Raw genomic sequence first — 18,361 nt, forward strand, 5'->3', positions numbered from 1 at the left:
AGAGTCACTGCGGATCAGAAGCCAGGTCATGACTCTTACTCCTGTTTCTACGATGTCAGTTTTGCAGGTTTCCTGTTATGAATGGCACCAACCCCAGGTCCACTCCCCTCATCCCTCACATAACTATATTTTTCCAGGAATAATTTAAGGATCCTGGAGGAAAGGAGACTAATGAGCTAAGAGGTAAACAAACTTTAAAAAAGTGATAACGTACATTTGAAAATCCATTTGCGGATATATTTTGAAAACAGGAGAGTCAAAATAAATAAGGCGAAATGTATACATTTAAAAATATATTCAGTTATCTACAGAAAAGGAGTGATCAGCAGTGCTGAGGGTAGTATAACCATTGTGTTTTCAATATGAAGGGTATTTTTGTAGGTTGGCTGTGGAACTCAGAGCACTTAACCTCAGGGCCTATTGATCATGGAGAAGCTGATTCCCTCCTGGTGGCTTATTTGAGCTGCTGTATGGGATATTTTTGCCATAATTTATTCCACCTGTGTCTGTCAGTTCCTTTCCACTTGCCTTCTCCATGACATTCTGGCTCATGTTTCTTCATAAAGCTCTAAGCCAGTTATTAATAACAGCCCAGTGAGCTCCTGATCCACCAACAGCATATGGTGTTTTTCACCAGAAAGAGAGATCATTCCTTTGACTTTGGACTTTGCTTATTGAACCCCTGAACTGTAAGTGCTGGGTTTTCGTTTTGTTGTTTTTTTTTAACTATGGCATTTTAAGATATTGGTGTAGGAGGAAATTTAAGGGGGACTCTTGTTTGCTTCTGGTAGAAGGAGAATATAGTAGGTTAAGATTCACAAAGCCCCTTTCCATTTCCTGCATTTCAACATCTCTGCAAGTTTTATAGGGTGGACTATGAGAAATATTAATTAATTAGAATCCCATGCCTTTCATTTCCTTTCTGGCTAAATAAAAGCAGGAAGAGAAGCAAGGGATTAATGATGCTGTATATAAATTATTTGACTAAGCCCTGTGGCAGGCTTGGTAGTCTTTGACAGTGATGTCAAAGATTAGTTTCACATTTGAAAGTAACACGGGGGAGTTGGATGGGAGACATGGGCCCTTGTGTGTTCCACATTCCATGTTTGGGTGAGAGAGGGTGCTGTCTTGTTACTTCCTTGCTTTTTAGCCAAAGGCTTTGTGTCTGCAGTCTTTTTTTTTTTTTTTTTTTTTTTAATAACCGCTGTTTTTGAGAGTCTTGCAAAGCAGTCACTGTGCTTACTTTCTGGAAAAGGAGGGTCCTGAAGTCCAGAACGACAGACACTTTGCTTGCTCCTTGTGGACAGAGCTGAAACCTGACACTGCAGTCCTTCTGCAGGACCACAGACTAGCATAGCTTTCTACTTTGCTTATATATGTTCAGACCCTAAACATGTGCCTCAGGCTTCCAGATAGAATGTGTAAGGGAGGCATTATAATGACTTGGAAAGGGGCAGATATGTACCCGGTGTGGAATCCTGGTTTGGACCACTTACAAGTTGTGCGATGGCAAGCAAGAATTCAACCACCCTGAGCTTCAGTTTCCTCCCTTGTGAAATGGGAACCATAACTTGTTTTACTGGGCTTTCCAGTTTATTCATGATGTACATAGTGGCCAAGTATAGTGACAGCTATCTTACAGTTATTTATAGAATTCTCCTTCAAAATTTTCTTAAATCTTCCTAATCAGCTCTCATTTGTTTCAAATTCAGACCCAGAGCCTCCAAATATAGTCTCTAATGGGAAACATTAATCTAGAGTATAGAGACAATATTAAACTTTCACTGCTTTTAATGTCTTCATTTTTAGGATGGTATAAGCCTGTGAATGCAGAGAATGGATGGATAGAAGTAGGGTATTAGCAGCTCAGGACAATAAGTCTACAGTTACAATCAATGTTGATGGGAAGTTCCAGAAACTGTTCAGAACATAAGCTATTGCTTTTTATAAACTTACCTGACTGTTATAATCATCATTCCAAATTTTTCTTTTGGCTACTATTCTTCTACAGTTCTAAATATTACCTCCTTGCCACATTTGATTCCATTCTGTGTCTGTCTACAACAGAAAGGAAAGTTGTCTCTGAGGTGCATGCTTCCCACAGATTACTCTGTGGAGTAGTATCAGGAGATATTATAAGATTTGTTTTTCTTGTATAAAGTTTCATTCTGCAAAGATGCACTTAAGTCCTACTGGGTGAAACATACAGAGCTAGGCCAGGAAGTGGCTCATAAGCCTTTTAATATGGAGAAAGAATCCATTTTGTGAATAACTTTGGTAAGAGCCAGAATGGACTTGCTCTGATTCAGTGCTTTTCAGAACCTCTCCTTGAGTGTCATCTTCCAAGTAATGACTTTGTGAGGCATAGAAGAAAGACACCTTGATGTCACACCTCTCCTTTTTCCTCCACCATGAAAGAAAAAAAAAATGGTCGAGCACCAACTTTGTTGGAAGCTCTATGCTAAATGCTGGAAAGATCACTTCTTTTCTAAAGGAGGTCACAGTCTTTGACTGAAACTTGAAATTGTGCTCTTCTATTTACTATCTACTTTCTCAACTGAGCTTGACTCAACATGAAATCCAGCTGGTTTCAGAAATCACTTCTGCACCTAGAAAACATTAAGAGAAAATGCAGCAGTGAATCTCTGCAGAGGGGTGTGTGGTGCATGCCCAGTATGCAGTTAAAGAGGTTTTGCCAAATGATCTTGAGAACTTAAACAAGTTCGGAGATCCTATACTCTTTGTTCCTTGACCTCAAACCAGGGAGGACACTTCTTTGGATAGCTGAGTTCTGCAGATGAAAAACCCCACCAGTCAACAAATAACCCTCTCATTCCTTTTTCTTCATATCTCTTAAAAAATACATACACACACACACACACACACAAACACATACACACATATACATACATACATATATATATATATATATATATATATATATATGTTATAGATGGACTCAATATCTTTCTGTTTTTCTTTATTTTTATGTGGTGCTGAGGATCAAACACAGTGCCTTATCTGTGCGAGGCAAGCACTCTACCACTGAGCCCCAGCCCCAGCCCTCTTCATACAGCTTTGATTAGTGCCTCTGTGTTGGGGCTTTGGATGCAAACACATCTCCATTCAAATCCTTGGTCACCTCTTGCTAAATGTGTAATAGCACATTTGTATGGATTGTCTAGTTCTCTGGGCTTGGGTCTTTTGACTAAGAGAGCAGTGGTATTAATATTCCACCTCATAAAGTTTTATGAGATGGAAGTCAAAGTGTGTGTGGGCTTAACTTTAGTTTTGAATTAAGTCCTTTCAGATCACGTAAAACAGATGTTATTATCGCTTATTCTCCAGATGAAGTTAAGTGCCTTGTCCAAGGCTGCAAAGCTAACAGCACCAGAGCCAGGATCTAAAACCATTCTATATGGCTCCAAAATCTACATTATCTTGTAACCCCATCTGTGACAAATCACGTGTGTTTTAGTCCTCTTTTTCATCACTGTGACCAAAAGACCTGATAACAACAGCAGAGAGGAGGCAAAGTTCATTTTGGTTCATGGTTTCAGAGTTTCAGTCCACAAACAGCTTAATCCATAATTCTTGGCCTGGATGAGGCAGACCATCTTGGTGGAAGGCTGTGACAAAGAAAAGCAGCTCAGGACTTGACAACCAAGAAGCAGAAAGAGCTCTGCTTTCTAAAGTCCAAATATACACCCCAAATGTCAAGACCTCAGTGACAAACTTCCTCTAGCTACACACTCACCTGCTTAGAGTTACTGCCCAGTTAATCTATATCAGTGGATTAGTGCACTGATTAGGGTATACATCCCATAAATTTATAATTTACTAATTAACCTTCTTTCATTGTAGCACACATGAACTTTGGGTGGGGGATACCAAATATCTAAACCATTACAATAGCTTTTTGTTTTCAGTCAAAATTTACTTTGTCAAGTGCTTTACCTTTAGATATTGACCTGTTTCACTTGAGATTTACTTTATTCTGGCCTTTCTGGTCTTACATTAGCCTGAATCAATGATGTTGGAAGATGGAGAAGGCAGTCTTTACAAATAGCCAAGTCTGACGAAACACAGAACCTAATTTATCATGAATATCAAAAAAAAAAATGGCTACTGTTGCTTTCTGTGACCTCGGACAAGCCTACATCTCTGGGCCTCATTTGCCAAATGAGAAGTTTATGCAAGATCAAATGTCATTTCCGATACCAACAATTCTTTATTAATTCAAACTTTTTACAACTATTGTTTCTCTTAGTTGAAGAGAGGAAAATCACCTTGAAATCATGTTGTAAAATGGAAAAAAAGTACAACAATCAGGGCTGCCGTCACTTAAAATCCATAACCTTTTTGTTTATTCTTATACAAGCTTTCTCATATAAGGTTTATGTCAGTGATAAGTCAATTTTCAGATATGTGGTAGAATTTCCTTTCTGATATAATTCAGCTTTGGGCAGATGTAATGGCACCTTGATTAGTTCAGAAAATAAAACTTAAACCAAATGTCAGAAACTAATAAGACACTCAAAATCCATTTGCCATTAAATATGCACATTTTTCAATGAACTCCTTACTCACACGAATTTGAGGAGCTTAATGAGGGAACATCTTCCTTATGCCATAGGAGCAGTGGCCATCCCAGAAGGACACTCCTGTCCTGGACCCTGCAGGTCCTCTGCCACATTGTTGTTACCTTCCAAAAACTTGACTTAGTTCCCTAATTCCAAGCAAAAAACAAGAAAAGCAACAGCATTGACATAATTTTCATTTGATTTCTCATGTTTCAAGAAGGCAATTTTATTAAGCATAATCTTTATGGGAAAGGAGACATTTTCCAAATGGAAATAAGATGAAAGCACTCAACATTGGGGTTTATTTTTTAAAATTATTTTCTGGATAATTATTTTAAATATCTATATCTATATCTGTATATCATGTTTTCCTTACTGTAACTGTCATTTGAAAGAAATGAGCTTTCAGTTTTCCATGAAATCTTCTACCTGAAGTGCAGCTCTTAAGTTGATACTAGTTGAAAAATAATCATTGCCAGAGACTCTGAAGTTTTAGGATTCAGGAGAGACAAGGCTGTCCCCAACTTCTAGAAAGACAGCAACTGTCCATGGCATTGTGAGTGGTAATGGATAGAACACAGTGTAGTGACCGGCCATTTGTTATATAAAATTGGGAAATAAATTCTGAGGTGGTCAGAATGGATCCTGGAGGAGGTAACATTGAGTCTGAAAAGATGAGAAGTTTGACAGATCTATGTTTAGTTGCTAAAAAAGCCTGAGAATAATTCATTTAAGGGGTACAGTTTAGCAGGCAGCATGCTAAAGTATAATTAATAATAATTATTATCATTGATTATTTACTTTCTAGGCACAAATATTATTGCATTTAATTCTCCCACTATCCTATGAAATAGGACATTTTACCATCCTCAATTAATAGAAGTTCTGAGTACAGTTAATATAACTTGCTCAAGGTCTCATGATAAGTGGCAGACATGAGACCTAAACCTTAGTCTGATTCCAGATCTTTACTCAACCATCAGGTCCTGGGAACATTCTTCTTGGGTCTAGTTAATTTTAAGAGGTTAAGGGGAGAAGTTTTTCAGGTATAAGGTTACCAGTGATTAGAAACAAGAGCAAATTTTCATATCAGTAATAAACAAGAATAAATTAGATAATAAAAATAGACAATAAGAAACTGTTCTTTTAGCTAAACTTGTTGCTAGACAGTGATCTTGTAGTTGTGGTCTGGGGAATGTCCCATGGGCAAAAGGCAGATTGTTTTCATATGAATAAATTAACAGCTCACTGCTAATTGAAAAACCTCTGAGCCCAGATTGGTCACTGATGATCCATCAATTGTTCAACAAGTATTTCATATTTATAGAAAGTAGCCAGGATCAAAGAAGGAGCATGGCTCTTAATGATTATATGGATAGTTCCTTTCCAGTATGATCAATTACCATTGCATTACAGTTTCTTTCCAAAGTAACCTCATTTGAAAACATTGATTAATCAGTAGAGTTAAAAGAGATTGACATCTTCAGGTAGAGTCCTAGGTAGTATCTGGACTCCAGCACAGAATATTGGCAGCTTGGGTGGGTTACTCAGTGTCTTTCATCTCCCAGTAGTACATAATCAGTGCTTTAGTCAGCTTTTTTTCACTGTGATCAAAAGATCTGAACAGAACAATTTTGAAGAGAAAATGTGTATTTGGAGCTCAGGATTTCAGAAGTCTGTCTTAAAATATAGAGGACCAACTCCATTATTTTGGGCCCAAGGTTAGGCAGAGCATCATGGAGGAAGGGTGTGGCAGAGGAAAGCAGCTCAAGTCACCAAGAAGCAGAGAGACTACTCTGCTCAGCAAGGACAAAATATAAACTCCTCCTCCAGCCACACCCCACCTGCTTAGTTACTACCCGGTTAATCCATTCAAGTGGCTTAGAGCAATGATTAGGTTAAGGCTCCCACAACCCCATCATTTCCCCTCTGAACTTGAATTGTCTCACACGTGAGCTTTTGGGGGCACCTCCTATCTAAACCAAAATAATCAGGGACCAGCACATAGTAGTCCCTGAAAAAACAGAAGTTATCAAAATTAAGTGACCTATTAAGAAAAAATGGACAGATATCCATAGTTTCACTTTTCCACATGTGTCTCTAGGGAACTTCCATGAATATTATCTTAACTGTTAGATATTGATGGAAACAGGAGTAGGTTTAGAAAATTCTTGTCAAAAAAAGAAAATATTTTTGAAATGTAACTCATACTGTTAAGATTATAAACTTGAATCCAATGAAAAGTATCTTTCTTTTGATTATAATACAGACTTTGCAAAGTATGTTCTGTTCTTTGTCTTGACCAAAAGTTCACATCTAATAAAGGGAAGTAGTAAGGGTCGAAGGAAATTGAGAAAAGGGAACTAGTAATACATTTTTATGATAGATGGTTTACATTATTGTTTGTTTTGTTTTGTTTTGCCCCCAGAAGATCAAGCTATTTAGGAAATTCACTCGTAATGTAATCCCCAAGAGTTGGGGTTGATTTGGGAAACTTTTTAATATGAAAATAATAAGATAATAAAGCTTACAAAGGCAAGGACCAGCAAGCTGGTGGCGAGTGAAGAACAGGGAATACCATGAAGTCCAGCTCCTAGAAACCAAGAGTTATTGCTATTCTCCACTTGTCTAATGTACTGGGTGCACTACTCAGCTGTCCAATCAACAATGAACAGGTCAATTTGAATTAGATTATTTGAACCTAAATCTTGATAGAGTCAAGAAAAAGTAAAGAAAAAAATTTAAAAACTAGATAAGAGATTACCCATTTTACTTTCAATATGGCATTTTAGAAAATAATGAACAGGGCCAAGCTTGGTGGCATTTCCTGTAATCTCTGCTATTCTGGAAACTAAAGCAGGAAGATTGCAAGTCTAAGGCCATCCTTGGGAATTTAGGGAGACCCTGTCTCAAAAAATAAAAAGAACTGGGGTTGTAGTTCAGTGGTAAAATGCCCCTGGGTTCAACCCTCATCGTCTAAATAAAAAAATAAATAAAATAATAAAGTGACTCCCATGTGGCCTTAGGAAACGAGAAAAAGAAAGGGAGACACATTCAAATGGGAGGGGAAATTGTGATCATGCAAAGTTTCAATATAAATTTGCATAAAAATATGCTTTACCCCTAATAACTTAGGGTGTCATTGAAAGTCATGTCATTTAGCTGTATTTACTTGTCTATTTATTCACCTATCTATCGATCTATTTATTTCTATTTTTTGGTACTGAATATTGAACCCAGGTCCTTCAATATAAGTGCTCTAAGACTGAGCTACACCCAGATCTCTTTTTAGTTTATTTTGAGACAATGTTTCCCTCAGTTGCCCAGGATGGCCTGGAATTTGTTATCCTCCTGCATCAGCCTCTTGAGTAGCTGGGATTACAAGTGTGGCCAACTCAGATATAATGTTAAAAATTCTACATTCAAGATAAAACCAAAGCCTGGAGAGATTCACACTTAATAAGTTCCAGCATAGCTTTTACAGTATCATTGTCCCTCCAAGTGATGATTATTATCAAATAAAACCATAGAGATACTACTTAGAAAATACTAAATGGCTGGGCATGATGGCACATGACTGGAATACCAGCGGCTCAGGAGGCTGAGGCAGGAGGATCTTGAGTTCAAGGACAGCCTCAAAAAAGCAAGGTGCTAAGCAACCTAGTGAGACCCTGTCTCCCTCTAAATAAAATACAGAATAGGGTTGGAGATGTGGATCAGTGGTCAACTGCCTCTGAGTTCAATCCCTGGTATCCCCCCCAAAAGAAAATATTAAGTAATTAAATATGATTACAACTCATGCTTTAGCTTGTCATTAAACCCCTAGATTTTAAAAGCTGTAAGAATTAATATAAATCAAAATATTGTGATGATCATAATTTTAATCCTCAGTAAAACCAGTGTGTGTTAAAAACACTTTGTAATGATATAAACTTGTGTCTTCCAGTGATTTCAATCTAGAAACAAGGGGAAAAACAAAACAGGAATTAGCCAGGTTCCTGTTCGTCATGAACATTTTGAGCAAGATAGGAATGTGTCCTTTAGTGAAAGAGATTTGTGTTGTTGAGCACACAAATTACACATTTTCATTAAAATGTTCCATTGATAAATGTAATTTTCCTTGGATTCATGTTTGTTGTGTTTGGCTTGACAAAAGTACAATCAGAATAAATTACTTTTAAATGGATGGACAGGAAAAAAGACTACTTTCTGTATTTTCTGGCATTATAGAGACAACCACTTCCTAAATGAAATAGTATGAAAAATAGAAACAGGGTCACCCATACTCCTCCTTCCAAGCTTAACTACTATGACTACTACTGACATTTGTATATGTGTGTCTCATCTTTTTAAAATATTTCTATTATCAGGTGTAAAATACATACAGAAGAGCACAGAAAACTTCTATATACAGTTTAACAAATAGTTAAAAAACCGTTTGCCAGTGTAAACACCACCCAGGACTAGAAATGAAACATTGCTAGAAGCTCCTGTCTGTCCATTTCTGGTTTTTTTTTTTGTTGTTGTTGTTGTTGTTGTTTGTTTTTTCTGCTGTAACTAAGAGACCTGGCAAGAAAAATTTTAGCAGAGGAAAAGTTTATCTAGGGGCTCATAATTTCAGAGTCTCAGTCCCTACACAGGGATTCCATTCCCTGAGGAATGGGGATCCATTCCTCAGGGAATGGTGTGAGGTATAACATCAGGCGGAAGAGTGTGGGGGATAGAAGCAGCTCACATGATGATTAAGAAGCAGAGAGAGAGAGAGAGAGAGAGAGAGAGACTCTACTCAACAGATACAAAATATATACATGTTATGGTTTGGATGTGAGGTGTCAAATGTTCACATGTCAGAAAACGCAAGAAAATGCAGAGGTTCAGAGGAGAAATGATTGGGTTGTGAGAGTCTCAACCCAATCAGTGAATTAACCCCCTAATAGGGATCAACTGAGCTGTAACTGAAGTGGTAGGGTGTGGCTGGAGGAGGTGGGAGCTGGGAGCATGGCTTTGGGGTACATATTTATATTTGACAGTGGAGGCCTCGCTCTCTCTGCTTCCTGATGGTCATGTCAGCTGCTTCTCTCCACCATGCTCTTCCACCATGATGTTTAGTCTTACCTCCAGCCCTAAGGAATGGAGCCTACCTTTTATGAAATAAGACCTCCGAAACCGTGAGCCCTCAAGTAAACGTTTCCTCCTTTAAATTGGTTCTGGTCAGGTTCTTTAGTCACAGCAGCAAAAGAGCTGACTCAAGCCATACCCCAAAGCCAAGTTCCCCAGTGCCCCACCTCCTCCAGCCATGCCCTACACACCTTCAGTTGCCTGTCAGTTAATCCTGCCAGAGGATTAATTCATTGATTGGGTTAAGACCCTCCTAAGCCAATCATTTTACCTCTGAGCCTTCTTACATTGTCTCACACATGAGCTTTTGGAGGACACCTCCCACTCAAACCATAACACTTCTCTCCCCTTCACTTAGGTGCCGTGCCCTGAGCTGGTATTCATGAATGTTATACAAAATCTTTTATTTATCTATTTATCTCTTTCTTTTTTCTTTCTTTCCTTTCTGGTACCAGAGATTGAAGTCAGAGACACTCAACCATTAAGCCACATCCCCAGACCTTTTATGTGTTTTATTTAGAGACAAGGTCTCAGTGAGTTCCTTAGGGCCTCACTAAATTGCTGAGGCTGGCTTTGAACCCGAGGTCCTCCTGCCTCACCCTCCGGAGCTGCTGGGATTACAGGTGTGCACGGCCACAAAATCTTATCATACTTAAAAATCAAGCATATAATATGATGAGCCACTCTCCTACAAAGAGAAGTTTTTGTTTTGTTTTGCTTTTAGTGTTGTTTTGCCATGAAGATATTGAAGCATTTGTTTTAAAATATTTATTAGGGGATTTTTCCTTTAAAAATTGTGAATGTTTGCCCTGCCAGGAAAACTCTGGAATTCAGCTGAATCCTTCTGTTCAATGTTCAGGGTTTAGCTATACAGTTCTCTGATCAAATAAAAAGAATATTTCACATTTTCTAAAGTCCACTCTTCAACATCTCCTTCCTTCCTGTCTACTTTTGAAAGTAATTTCAGAGTTTCTGCAGGCAGGCTCCCCACCCCTCCACTACCTCCACTACCTCAAGGTCCAATTAAACCTTTTAATGTGCTTTGACACAGGAGCCAAGGCTGCTAGGAGACCACCTGTGCTGAATGTACTGGGCCTAGCAAGAGCAGACTGAGGAAAAATAAATAAATAAATAAATAAAATAAGGAGCTCGTTACCTACGACTACCTGGGATTGATTCAGGTGAGTTCAATTCAGAGATGTGGAGGAAATAAAACATTTGATGTCCCATTCAGTGACCAAAACATGAGGGAGAAATTTGAGGAAAAGTCAAAGAAGGAAAGGCTTTTTTAATTCTGGGCTGGCGGTGTGGCTCAGTGATAGAGCACTTGCCTAGCATGTGTGAGGCACTGGGTTTGATCCCAAACATTCGGTGGTGGTGGGGAATACACACACACACACACACACACTTATATATATAGTCATTACCTACCTTTCCCCATGCCTTCAAATCCTCATTTCCTAGTAATAACAACTGAACAGGTTAGAGGAATGGCAACTTCATGAATGCCAATAAAATGATCAAGTGATCAATGACTGAAGATCTCTCCTAAGTAAACTGCTGATGATGTGAAAAGAGCTATTTCTCTTCCTTAGAATGAAAGGAAGTTCAGCATTTGGCCTATAGACCAACCCATGATGGCCATGACATAGAATGGTGAATGTGAGTTGGGAAAAAATATTATGTTTGGTGACAAATAGGTGTGAAGTATTCCATAGAAGACATATCTTCATCACTGAATTTTAATCATGTAAATATTAGGTTGAGTGGAAAGAATATGGATTATAAATGGGTTCACTATGGATACTTTTCTCTTTTTTCCTCTAGGGAGCCAGGAATATTCTGAATATGACTGGAAAAAGCTGGATATTAATTTCTACTACTGCCCCCCAAAGTCTGGAAGATGAAATTGTAGGAAGACTTCTAAAAATTTTGTTTGTTTTATTTGTTGACCTAATGTCTATTATGTATGTGGTTATAACTTCTTAGAAAACTGATTTCACATGGGCATTTCAAATTAAATTCCAGTGAATAAAGATTTGTATTTTAATATGTTGAGTGATTTTAATTCGATGACATCACCAATTCATTCTAGAAGCCAACAGAACATTACAATAAAAACAACATTGTGCATTCTTCAGTACTTCATGGTTTATAAATAAAGCTCACAAAAATTGAAGTGGTAGGTTCCCCGTCCTCCCCCCACCAAAAAAAATCAACACTACTGAATTTTAAAACTGCTCAATTCTTAAACATTGTTGTTATTTGTTGTATTGACTAAAATTTGTAGGTGAAATTATAAGTGAAGTTAATTTTTAAGGATCTAGGCCTATGTGAAATTTTATGTTATTCTTTTTAACACACCACACCTAACATCCCAGAAGCACAATCTTTACATACAAAATAGCATTAGTTTATACCCATTTTCTTATAGACCTGTTTTATTAATTTATAGGTAGATTGCTTTTCTTAACCTTGAGCAATTAAATAAGAAGTATATTTCTATCAACAAAGACTTAAGAGTTAGGAATGGAAATATTTAAACAGATTCTTTTAGGAAAACAGTATTTATAAGAAAAGAGGGGAAATAGAGGATGGCCTGTGTTAGTTTCATATATGGAAATAAATACTCATTATATGCCTTTTAATAGGCATACAAGAAACCTAGGAGACAGGTGAGACAGGTGTGTGTTGTCCCCATTTTACCAGTGAAAAAAACAAATCTCAGAGGGATTATGCCAGATTGAGTCCATAATCAGAAGTAGAAGAAGTAGGCCTTGAGCTTTCCCAATCCATGGTATCAGATTCCTTCCAGAGGAAACCAGTAACATGTTACTAATATAATACAGTTAAAATCTGTAGAGCTCAACTTTTTTTTTTTTTTTTTTTTTTTTTGTACCAGGGGTTGAACTCAGGGGCACTAAACCACTGAGCCACATCCCCAGCCCTATTTTGTATTTTATGAGAGACAGGGTCTCACTGAGTTGCTTAGCACCTCACTGTTGCTGAGGCTGACTTTGAACTCTTGATCCTCCTGTCTCAGCCTCCTGAGCCACTGAGATTATAGGCATGCACCCACAGCGCACAGCTCAACTTTTTTTTTTTTTAAGAAAAATAATGCTCCATTTGTGTCCCTATTAGTGTATGTAGTATTGCCTATGTTTATTTTTTTAATTCCACTTTTAAAACTCTTTTATTAAGAAGGGGTATAGCTCTGTATTAGAGCACCTACCTAGCATGTACCCTTGGTTCCACACCCAGCCCTGGAAAGAACAGAAAAGAAAAAAATTTACCTTCTTATAATGTCTAAACTGAATTCTTTTGCCTTGTTTTCTTAATTCCTTCATTTTCTAACTACCAGTGTTAAAATATAACTGCTGAACTCCTTTGTAAACTTTTGAAAATCAAGATCTCTGTGTCCTTTAGACTTTTGTTTTCCTCCCTGGTACTGGGGATTGAACCCAGGGATGTGCTACCACTGAGCTGCATTTCCTATTCTTTTTATTTTTTATTTTGAGACAAGTCTTGTAAAATTGCTGAGATTGGCCTCAAAGTTGTAATCTTTTCTGCCTCAATCTCCCTAGTTGCTGGGATGATAGGTATGTGTCCCTGTTCTCAGGTGACTTTTTGAGTTTTTACATTGGATACACACACTTTAAAAAAAAATTCTGATTTCTTCCATACCATGACTGTCCTCTCAGATTTGGCCCAATCATTAATGCAAGGTTTCATAAGGGACCTAATGAAGTGTGGAAGGAACTGGACTTTGAGTCGTGTTCCTTCACTGATTCTTACCTAACCTTTCAGTGGTGTTGGATATTTAACCATAAGCCAAACAGAGACAAATGGAGCATTAATTGAAAATTGTAGCAGAAAATCGTACTCTTTTCAGCACCACCCTTTCAGACTCTTCCTTTTGTGTATAAGGGCCACCTCCTGGTGATGTGATATGTTTCTCCTCAACTCTTCTGGCTGGAACTTGTTGGAGCCTATTATTGGGTCACCAACAGATGAGTAAAATCACTTTCATCTTTTGGCAATCATTTTTTTTTTCCTGGAAACTTGCACACAGTAGGCAACCTTGTTAGAAACGTGAAACCTGAAGCTAGACTGTGTGGGTACAATGTCTGGCTTCACCTCTTATCATGTGATAACCCTATATCAACTTTTTACCTAAGGATGAGTCCCTAGATCCTAGATTTGTAGAGGAGATGAATTGAGATGACTGGTGCAGAATGCTTGGCACAATACCTAGCATATGGCAAATCCTCAATTTATAATCAATTGTTGTTCAGGACCTAGCAATTAGGGCTAGGTATCATATGTGACTTGAGAGAAGAAAAGATACATGATAAACATCCTTTTTCAAGAAGCAGAGTAATAATATGCAAACACTATGATTTTGTAGTTTGAGGTAGTTTGTTTTCCCTTCATGTTTCAAAAAATACTCATTCACTTTCTTTTTTACCAGAAATGGTGCTGGGCACCATTGTGTTATGGCAGCACAATTCATAATAGCTAAACTGTGGAACCAACCTAGATGCCCTTCAATAGATGAATGGGTTAAAAAAATGTGGCATCTATGGAGTATTACACAATGGAGTATTACTCAGCAATAAAAGAGAATTAAATCATGGCATTTGCAGGTAAATGGATGGAGTTAGAGAAGATAATGCTAAGTGAAGTTAGCCAATCCCAAAAGAGCAAATGCTGAATGTCTTCTTTGATATAAGGAGGCTGATGCATAGTGGGATAGGGAGTATAGACGAACTCTAGATAGGTCAGAGGGGTTGGAGGGAAAGGAAGGGGACATGGTTTTATTAATGATGGTGGAATGTGATGATCATTATTATCAAAAGTACAGCTTCAAAGACACGAATTGGTGTGAACATACTGTGTATACAACCAGAGATATGAAAAATTGTGCTCTATATGTGTAATAAGAATTGTTACGCATTCCACAGTTATATATAAATAAAAAATAAAATAAAATAAAAAAACAAATTTATGAGAGCAATAGAAGTGATCTAATTCTGTTAACTTTAGCAAATGACTTAACTTCTAAATGGTAGTTTTCTCATAAACAAAATGGTAACATTAATGCCTATTTTATTGGATTTTACTATGAGAAAATGCATGTAAAGTAGCTAGAACCTAGTGGGCATCCACCCTAGTTTAGATCAGTTCCTTTTCTTTCTTAGCACTATGGTTTCATTATCATTAGTGAAACATGCTGAGTGTACTTTTCAAATTGCTGTGTTGATTTTAAGCTTTTTCACTGAAAAAAAAGTTATTAAAAATAAATCCCAGTAAAGATGATAGATATTTTGGCAGGAAAACAAATGCTACACAAATGCAATCTCTACAGAGTTAACAGGGTCTAACCATAAAGAAGAAATATTTTATTTTAGAAAAGAGGCCAAAATGACTTCTATTAGCTTTGGCCATTGCCTGGCAAGGTAAGGTTTTATGCCAAATTTATAAAGTTAGCAAGTTTCTTGTCCCATGATCATTGAGTAAAATGTGACACCAATGTTTACCAAGGGGTGGTACTTTCTGGTGTCACTTGCCTTGTGCTGTGATGAGGTCCTAGCTTCATCCAGGGACTGATTCATTCCTCAGGTGAAACATCAGCCTCCTTAGCCATGTCTGAAGAGAATGGCAGACCTGTGACATTGATTGATCAATCATTGTAGCCACATCACAGGGCAAGAAGTTGAAAGATTTCCTAATATCTATGATCCACAAATGTGTGCCATTTAAATGCAGTGACATATCTGTTATAGAAGTGGCACATTATGCAAATGAAGTTTACATTCTTCTTTTTTTCACTTTGGCAACAGAATTACATGTTGGGGGTTGAGTTTAGGTCAGTGGTAGAGCACTTACTCAGCATCCACAAGACCCAGGGTCACATCTATAACACATGTATTACTTCTTATAGCAACTCTTCCTTTTCTTTGAAGCCAGGGTCAGAGAAATTCCTGCAGAGCAAAAGTAAGTGCTTAAGCACTATACTAAGCATAAAGAATAAAAATATCATGAAATTGGAAATAATGAGTGTTAAAAATAAAATTTAATATAAACTTTGCCAGGCTGTCTTTGATGTGAATGATTATATTCCATTTGTTTTACCCTCAGTGTTTTTCTTAGTCAATCCACGTATATCTCCCTACTACAGACTTCCTCTAATATCCTCATTTTATTTATACTCCCTTGCAAACCTTAGCTCACGGAGAAGCATTCTCATAACACAATCATATCACAAGATTGTGGTTAGGCAAGACCAAAATGATATATATGACATATATTCAAATGTCAGAAGTTAGTATTCAGATTTAAGAACCAGGGTGGTTACTAATTCCATGGAGGTTATGTTAGCATTTATTGTAGAGAATTGTAGTAATTTCATGTTTGTTACTGCCTGAAAGCAGAGTAAAGGACACTGGCTGAATTTCCCCTTATTCTTCAACAACACAACAGGTGTATCAGCAAGGGCTCTGCCTAACCTTCCGGGGCTGTCATTCATATCAAGCTGGTTCTAGCAATTGCAAGCCACTGAAGCTCCAAGACATGATGTCATCTGCTGAAGGATTCCAGTCTGTTGTGACAGAATAATTGCTCCCTGTTACAAAGGAAGCATATGCCATTGATCATGAAAACTCTGCCGCTTGATGTCAGGAATAAAAATTATAAAAAGTGATAAAATTTTAAAAAATCCCGCTCTTATGGAGTTCAGAGCCTCGTGGGGAAAATGAATGAATGAATACCTGAGTATCCCAGTGGTACAACTGCAATTGGGGAATAGTAGGAAGGACATGCCCAGAGAATAATGGTGGTATTAGAATGACAATCCAAGGAATACCCATAGCAGCAACTTCAGAAAGCTTGCTAGATATCCAGAATCCTACAATCCCTGAAACCTAATAAATTCAAAATTGTAACAAGATCCCCAGTGAGTCACATGCATGCTATGGTTTGAGAAGCTCTGGGAAGCTCCCAGGACAAAGTGTTCCTATCATTTTGTTGCTCTGACTACTGAACAGCTATGTGAACCTTGGACAATTTGCTTAACCTCTGGGTCTCTGGGTCTCACACTCCTTCTACATTGACATAGGAAAAAAGAACAATGGAATTCATGTCATCTGCTTTGTACAGTGGTGTATACAGAAGTACTGTGCATATAGAAGTACTGTGAATGTTAAACAAAATGCACTAAGACATATAGAAAACACATGAGAGAAGGAACTATATGATTCTAAGATGTTATAAACATCAAGAAGATAGGAGTGGCCCTGTGAAATAAAGGACACAATACTACTTAAGGTGACTCCTTTCCATAGAATTGGAAAAGGATGGTTTTAATGAATTTCAACAATATTCATGACGTGTGTGTGTGTGTGTGTTCACATGCAAACTGGATTAAATCACATTTTTTTCTGGGAGTGCTTGCTGTAGTATTTCATAGAACTTCATGCCCCCTACACCCGGGTGCTATTATAATCCAGCCCCTAACTAAAGTAGTTTCTTAACTTTCCACCAAGGATTATGAATTACTGGCCATACCTAAACACAGATACCTATGTGCTCTTAATTTTGTGACCTCTGGGTATCAATTCAAGGGCCTTTGTATCCTTTTCCCATTCTGTGGCCTGGGGAAGAAAGTATCCTGAATTTGAAAAGAGAGGTCAAAAAATGGAAGCCAGAACCCTGTTAATTATAAATGCCAATACTGAGAAACACACTGTGCAAACCTTATGAAATTCAATCTGAACTAAGAAGTCAATAAGGAATTTTCATCTTGCAGATGAGGAAATAGAGGCTTAGAGGAATTAAGTCAAATGTTTGCATTCACACAGGACATTCTAACTGTAGTGATGCAGCTGGAAGATGAGTGAACCAACACCTTCAACTCAAAACATCTGCCTCCGGCTGGGGCTAGGGCTCAGTGGCAGAGCACTTGCCTAGCATGTGTGAGGTACTGGGTTCCATCCTTAGCATCTCAGAAAAAAAATGAAACAAATAAAGGCATGCCATCCATCTGCAACTATAATTGTTTTTTTTTTTAATCTGCCTCTAGAACATTGTTGTTAACCAGTTATCTGGCCTCAGTTTAAGCCAAAGTGGTTAGTGATTTTGCTGTTTTCTCATTTGGAAGGTGAGAGGTTGGGACTGTAATAAGATGTCTCAATCCTAAACTCAAATTTTCAATGTGTAAAACTCAACCCATCCTAAATGTGTTGTGAAACCTTGCAATACAAACTTGTAACCTGACTATGTGATTGTTAACTCCTTCCTCTTTTTTAAGGCTTTAGTCTATAATCAAATGGCCTATGTATTCTATGGTCATTGAGCTCCATTGTATTGTGTGTGGCTTATAAATAGGAATCTCAGATCATTGTTCTACATTTGACATACAGAAAAAAATTAAGTTGTATCCAAGCCAGGCATGGTGGCACACCATTGTAATCCCGCCCTTGTAACAAGGAAGCCAAGACAGGATCGCAAGTTCCAGGTCAGCCTGAGCAAACTAAGCAAGACCCTGTCTGAAAATAAAATTTATAAAAGAACAGGGGATACAGCTCAGTGGAAGAGTACTTACTTAGCATGTATGAGGCCCTGGATTCAATCCCCAATACTGTAAAAATGACAAAAATCTG

At 37.7% G+C, this 18,361-nt stretch overlaps 1 protein-coding gene across 2 annotated transcripts; it reads left to right on the plus strand.

Moving 5' to 3' along the window:
• The first annotated feature begins 425 nt into the window (after positions 1 to 425).
• On the plus strand, positions 426 to 11,751 carry LOC106145155 (myoregulin). 2 transcript variants are annotated; one of them, XM_013362411.4, is made up of 3 exons: positions 426 to 689; positions 10,753 to 10,882; positions 11,529 to 11,751. In XM_013362411.4, the coding sequence occupies exon 3, from the start codon at positions 11,550 to 11,552 to the stop codon at positions 11,688 to 11,690; it is 141 nt and encodes a 46-aa protein (XP_013217865.1). In that variant the 5' UTR covers positions 426 to 689; positions 10,753 to 10,882; positions 11,529 to 11,549; the 3' UTR covers positions 11,691 to 11,751. The 2 variants fall into 2 exon arrangements, with proteins under 2 accessions (XP_013217865.1, XP_077897894.1); XM_078041768.1 differs by lacking the exons at positions 426 to 689; positions 10,753 to 10,882 and adding an exon at positions 10,905 to 11,363.
• Positions 11,752 to 18,361: the final 6,610 nt, after the last annotated feature.

Source organism: Ictidomys tridecemlineatus, chromosome 1, assembly GCF_052094955.1.
Source record: "Ictidomys tridecemlineatus isolate mIctTri1 chromosome 1, mIctTri1.hap1, whole genome shotgun sequence".
NCBI classification, from domain to species: Eukaryota; Metazoa; Chordata; class Mammalia; order Rodentia; family Sciuridae; genus Ictidomys; species Ictidomys tridecemlineatus.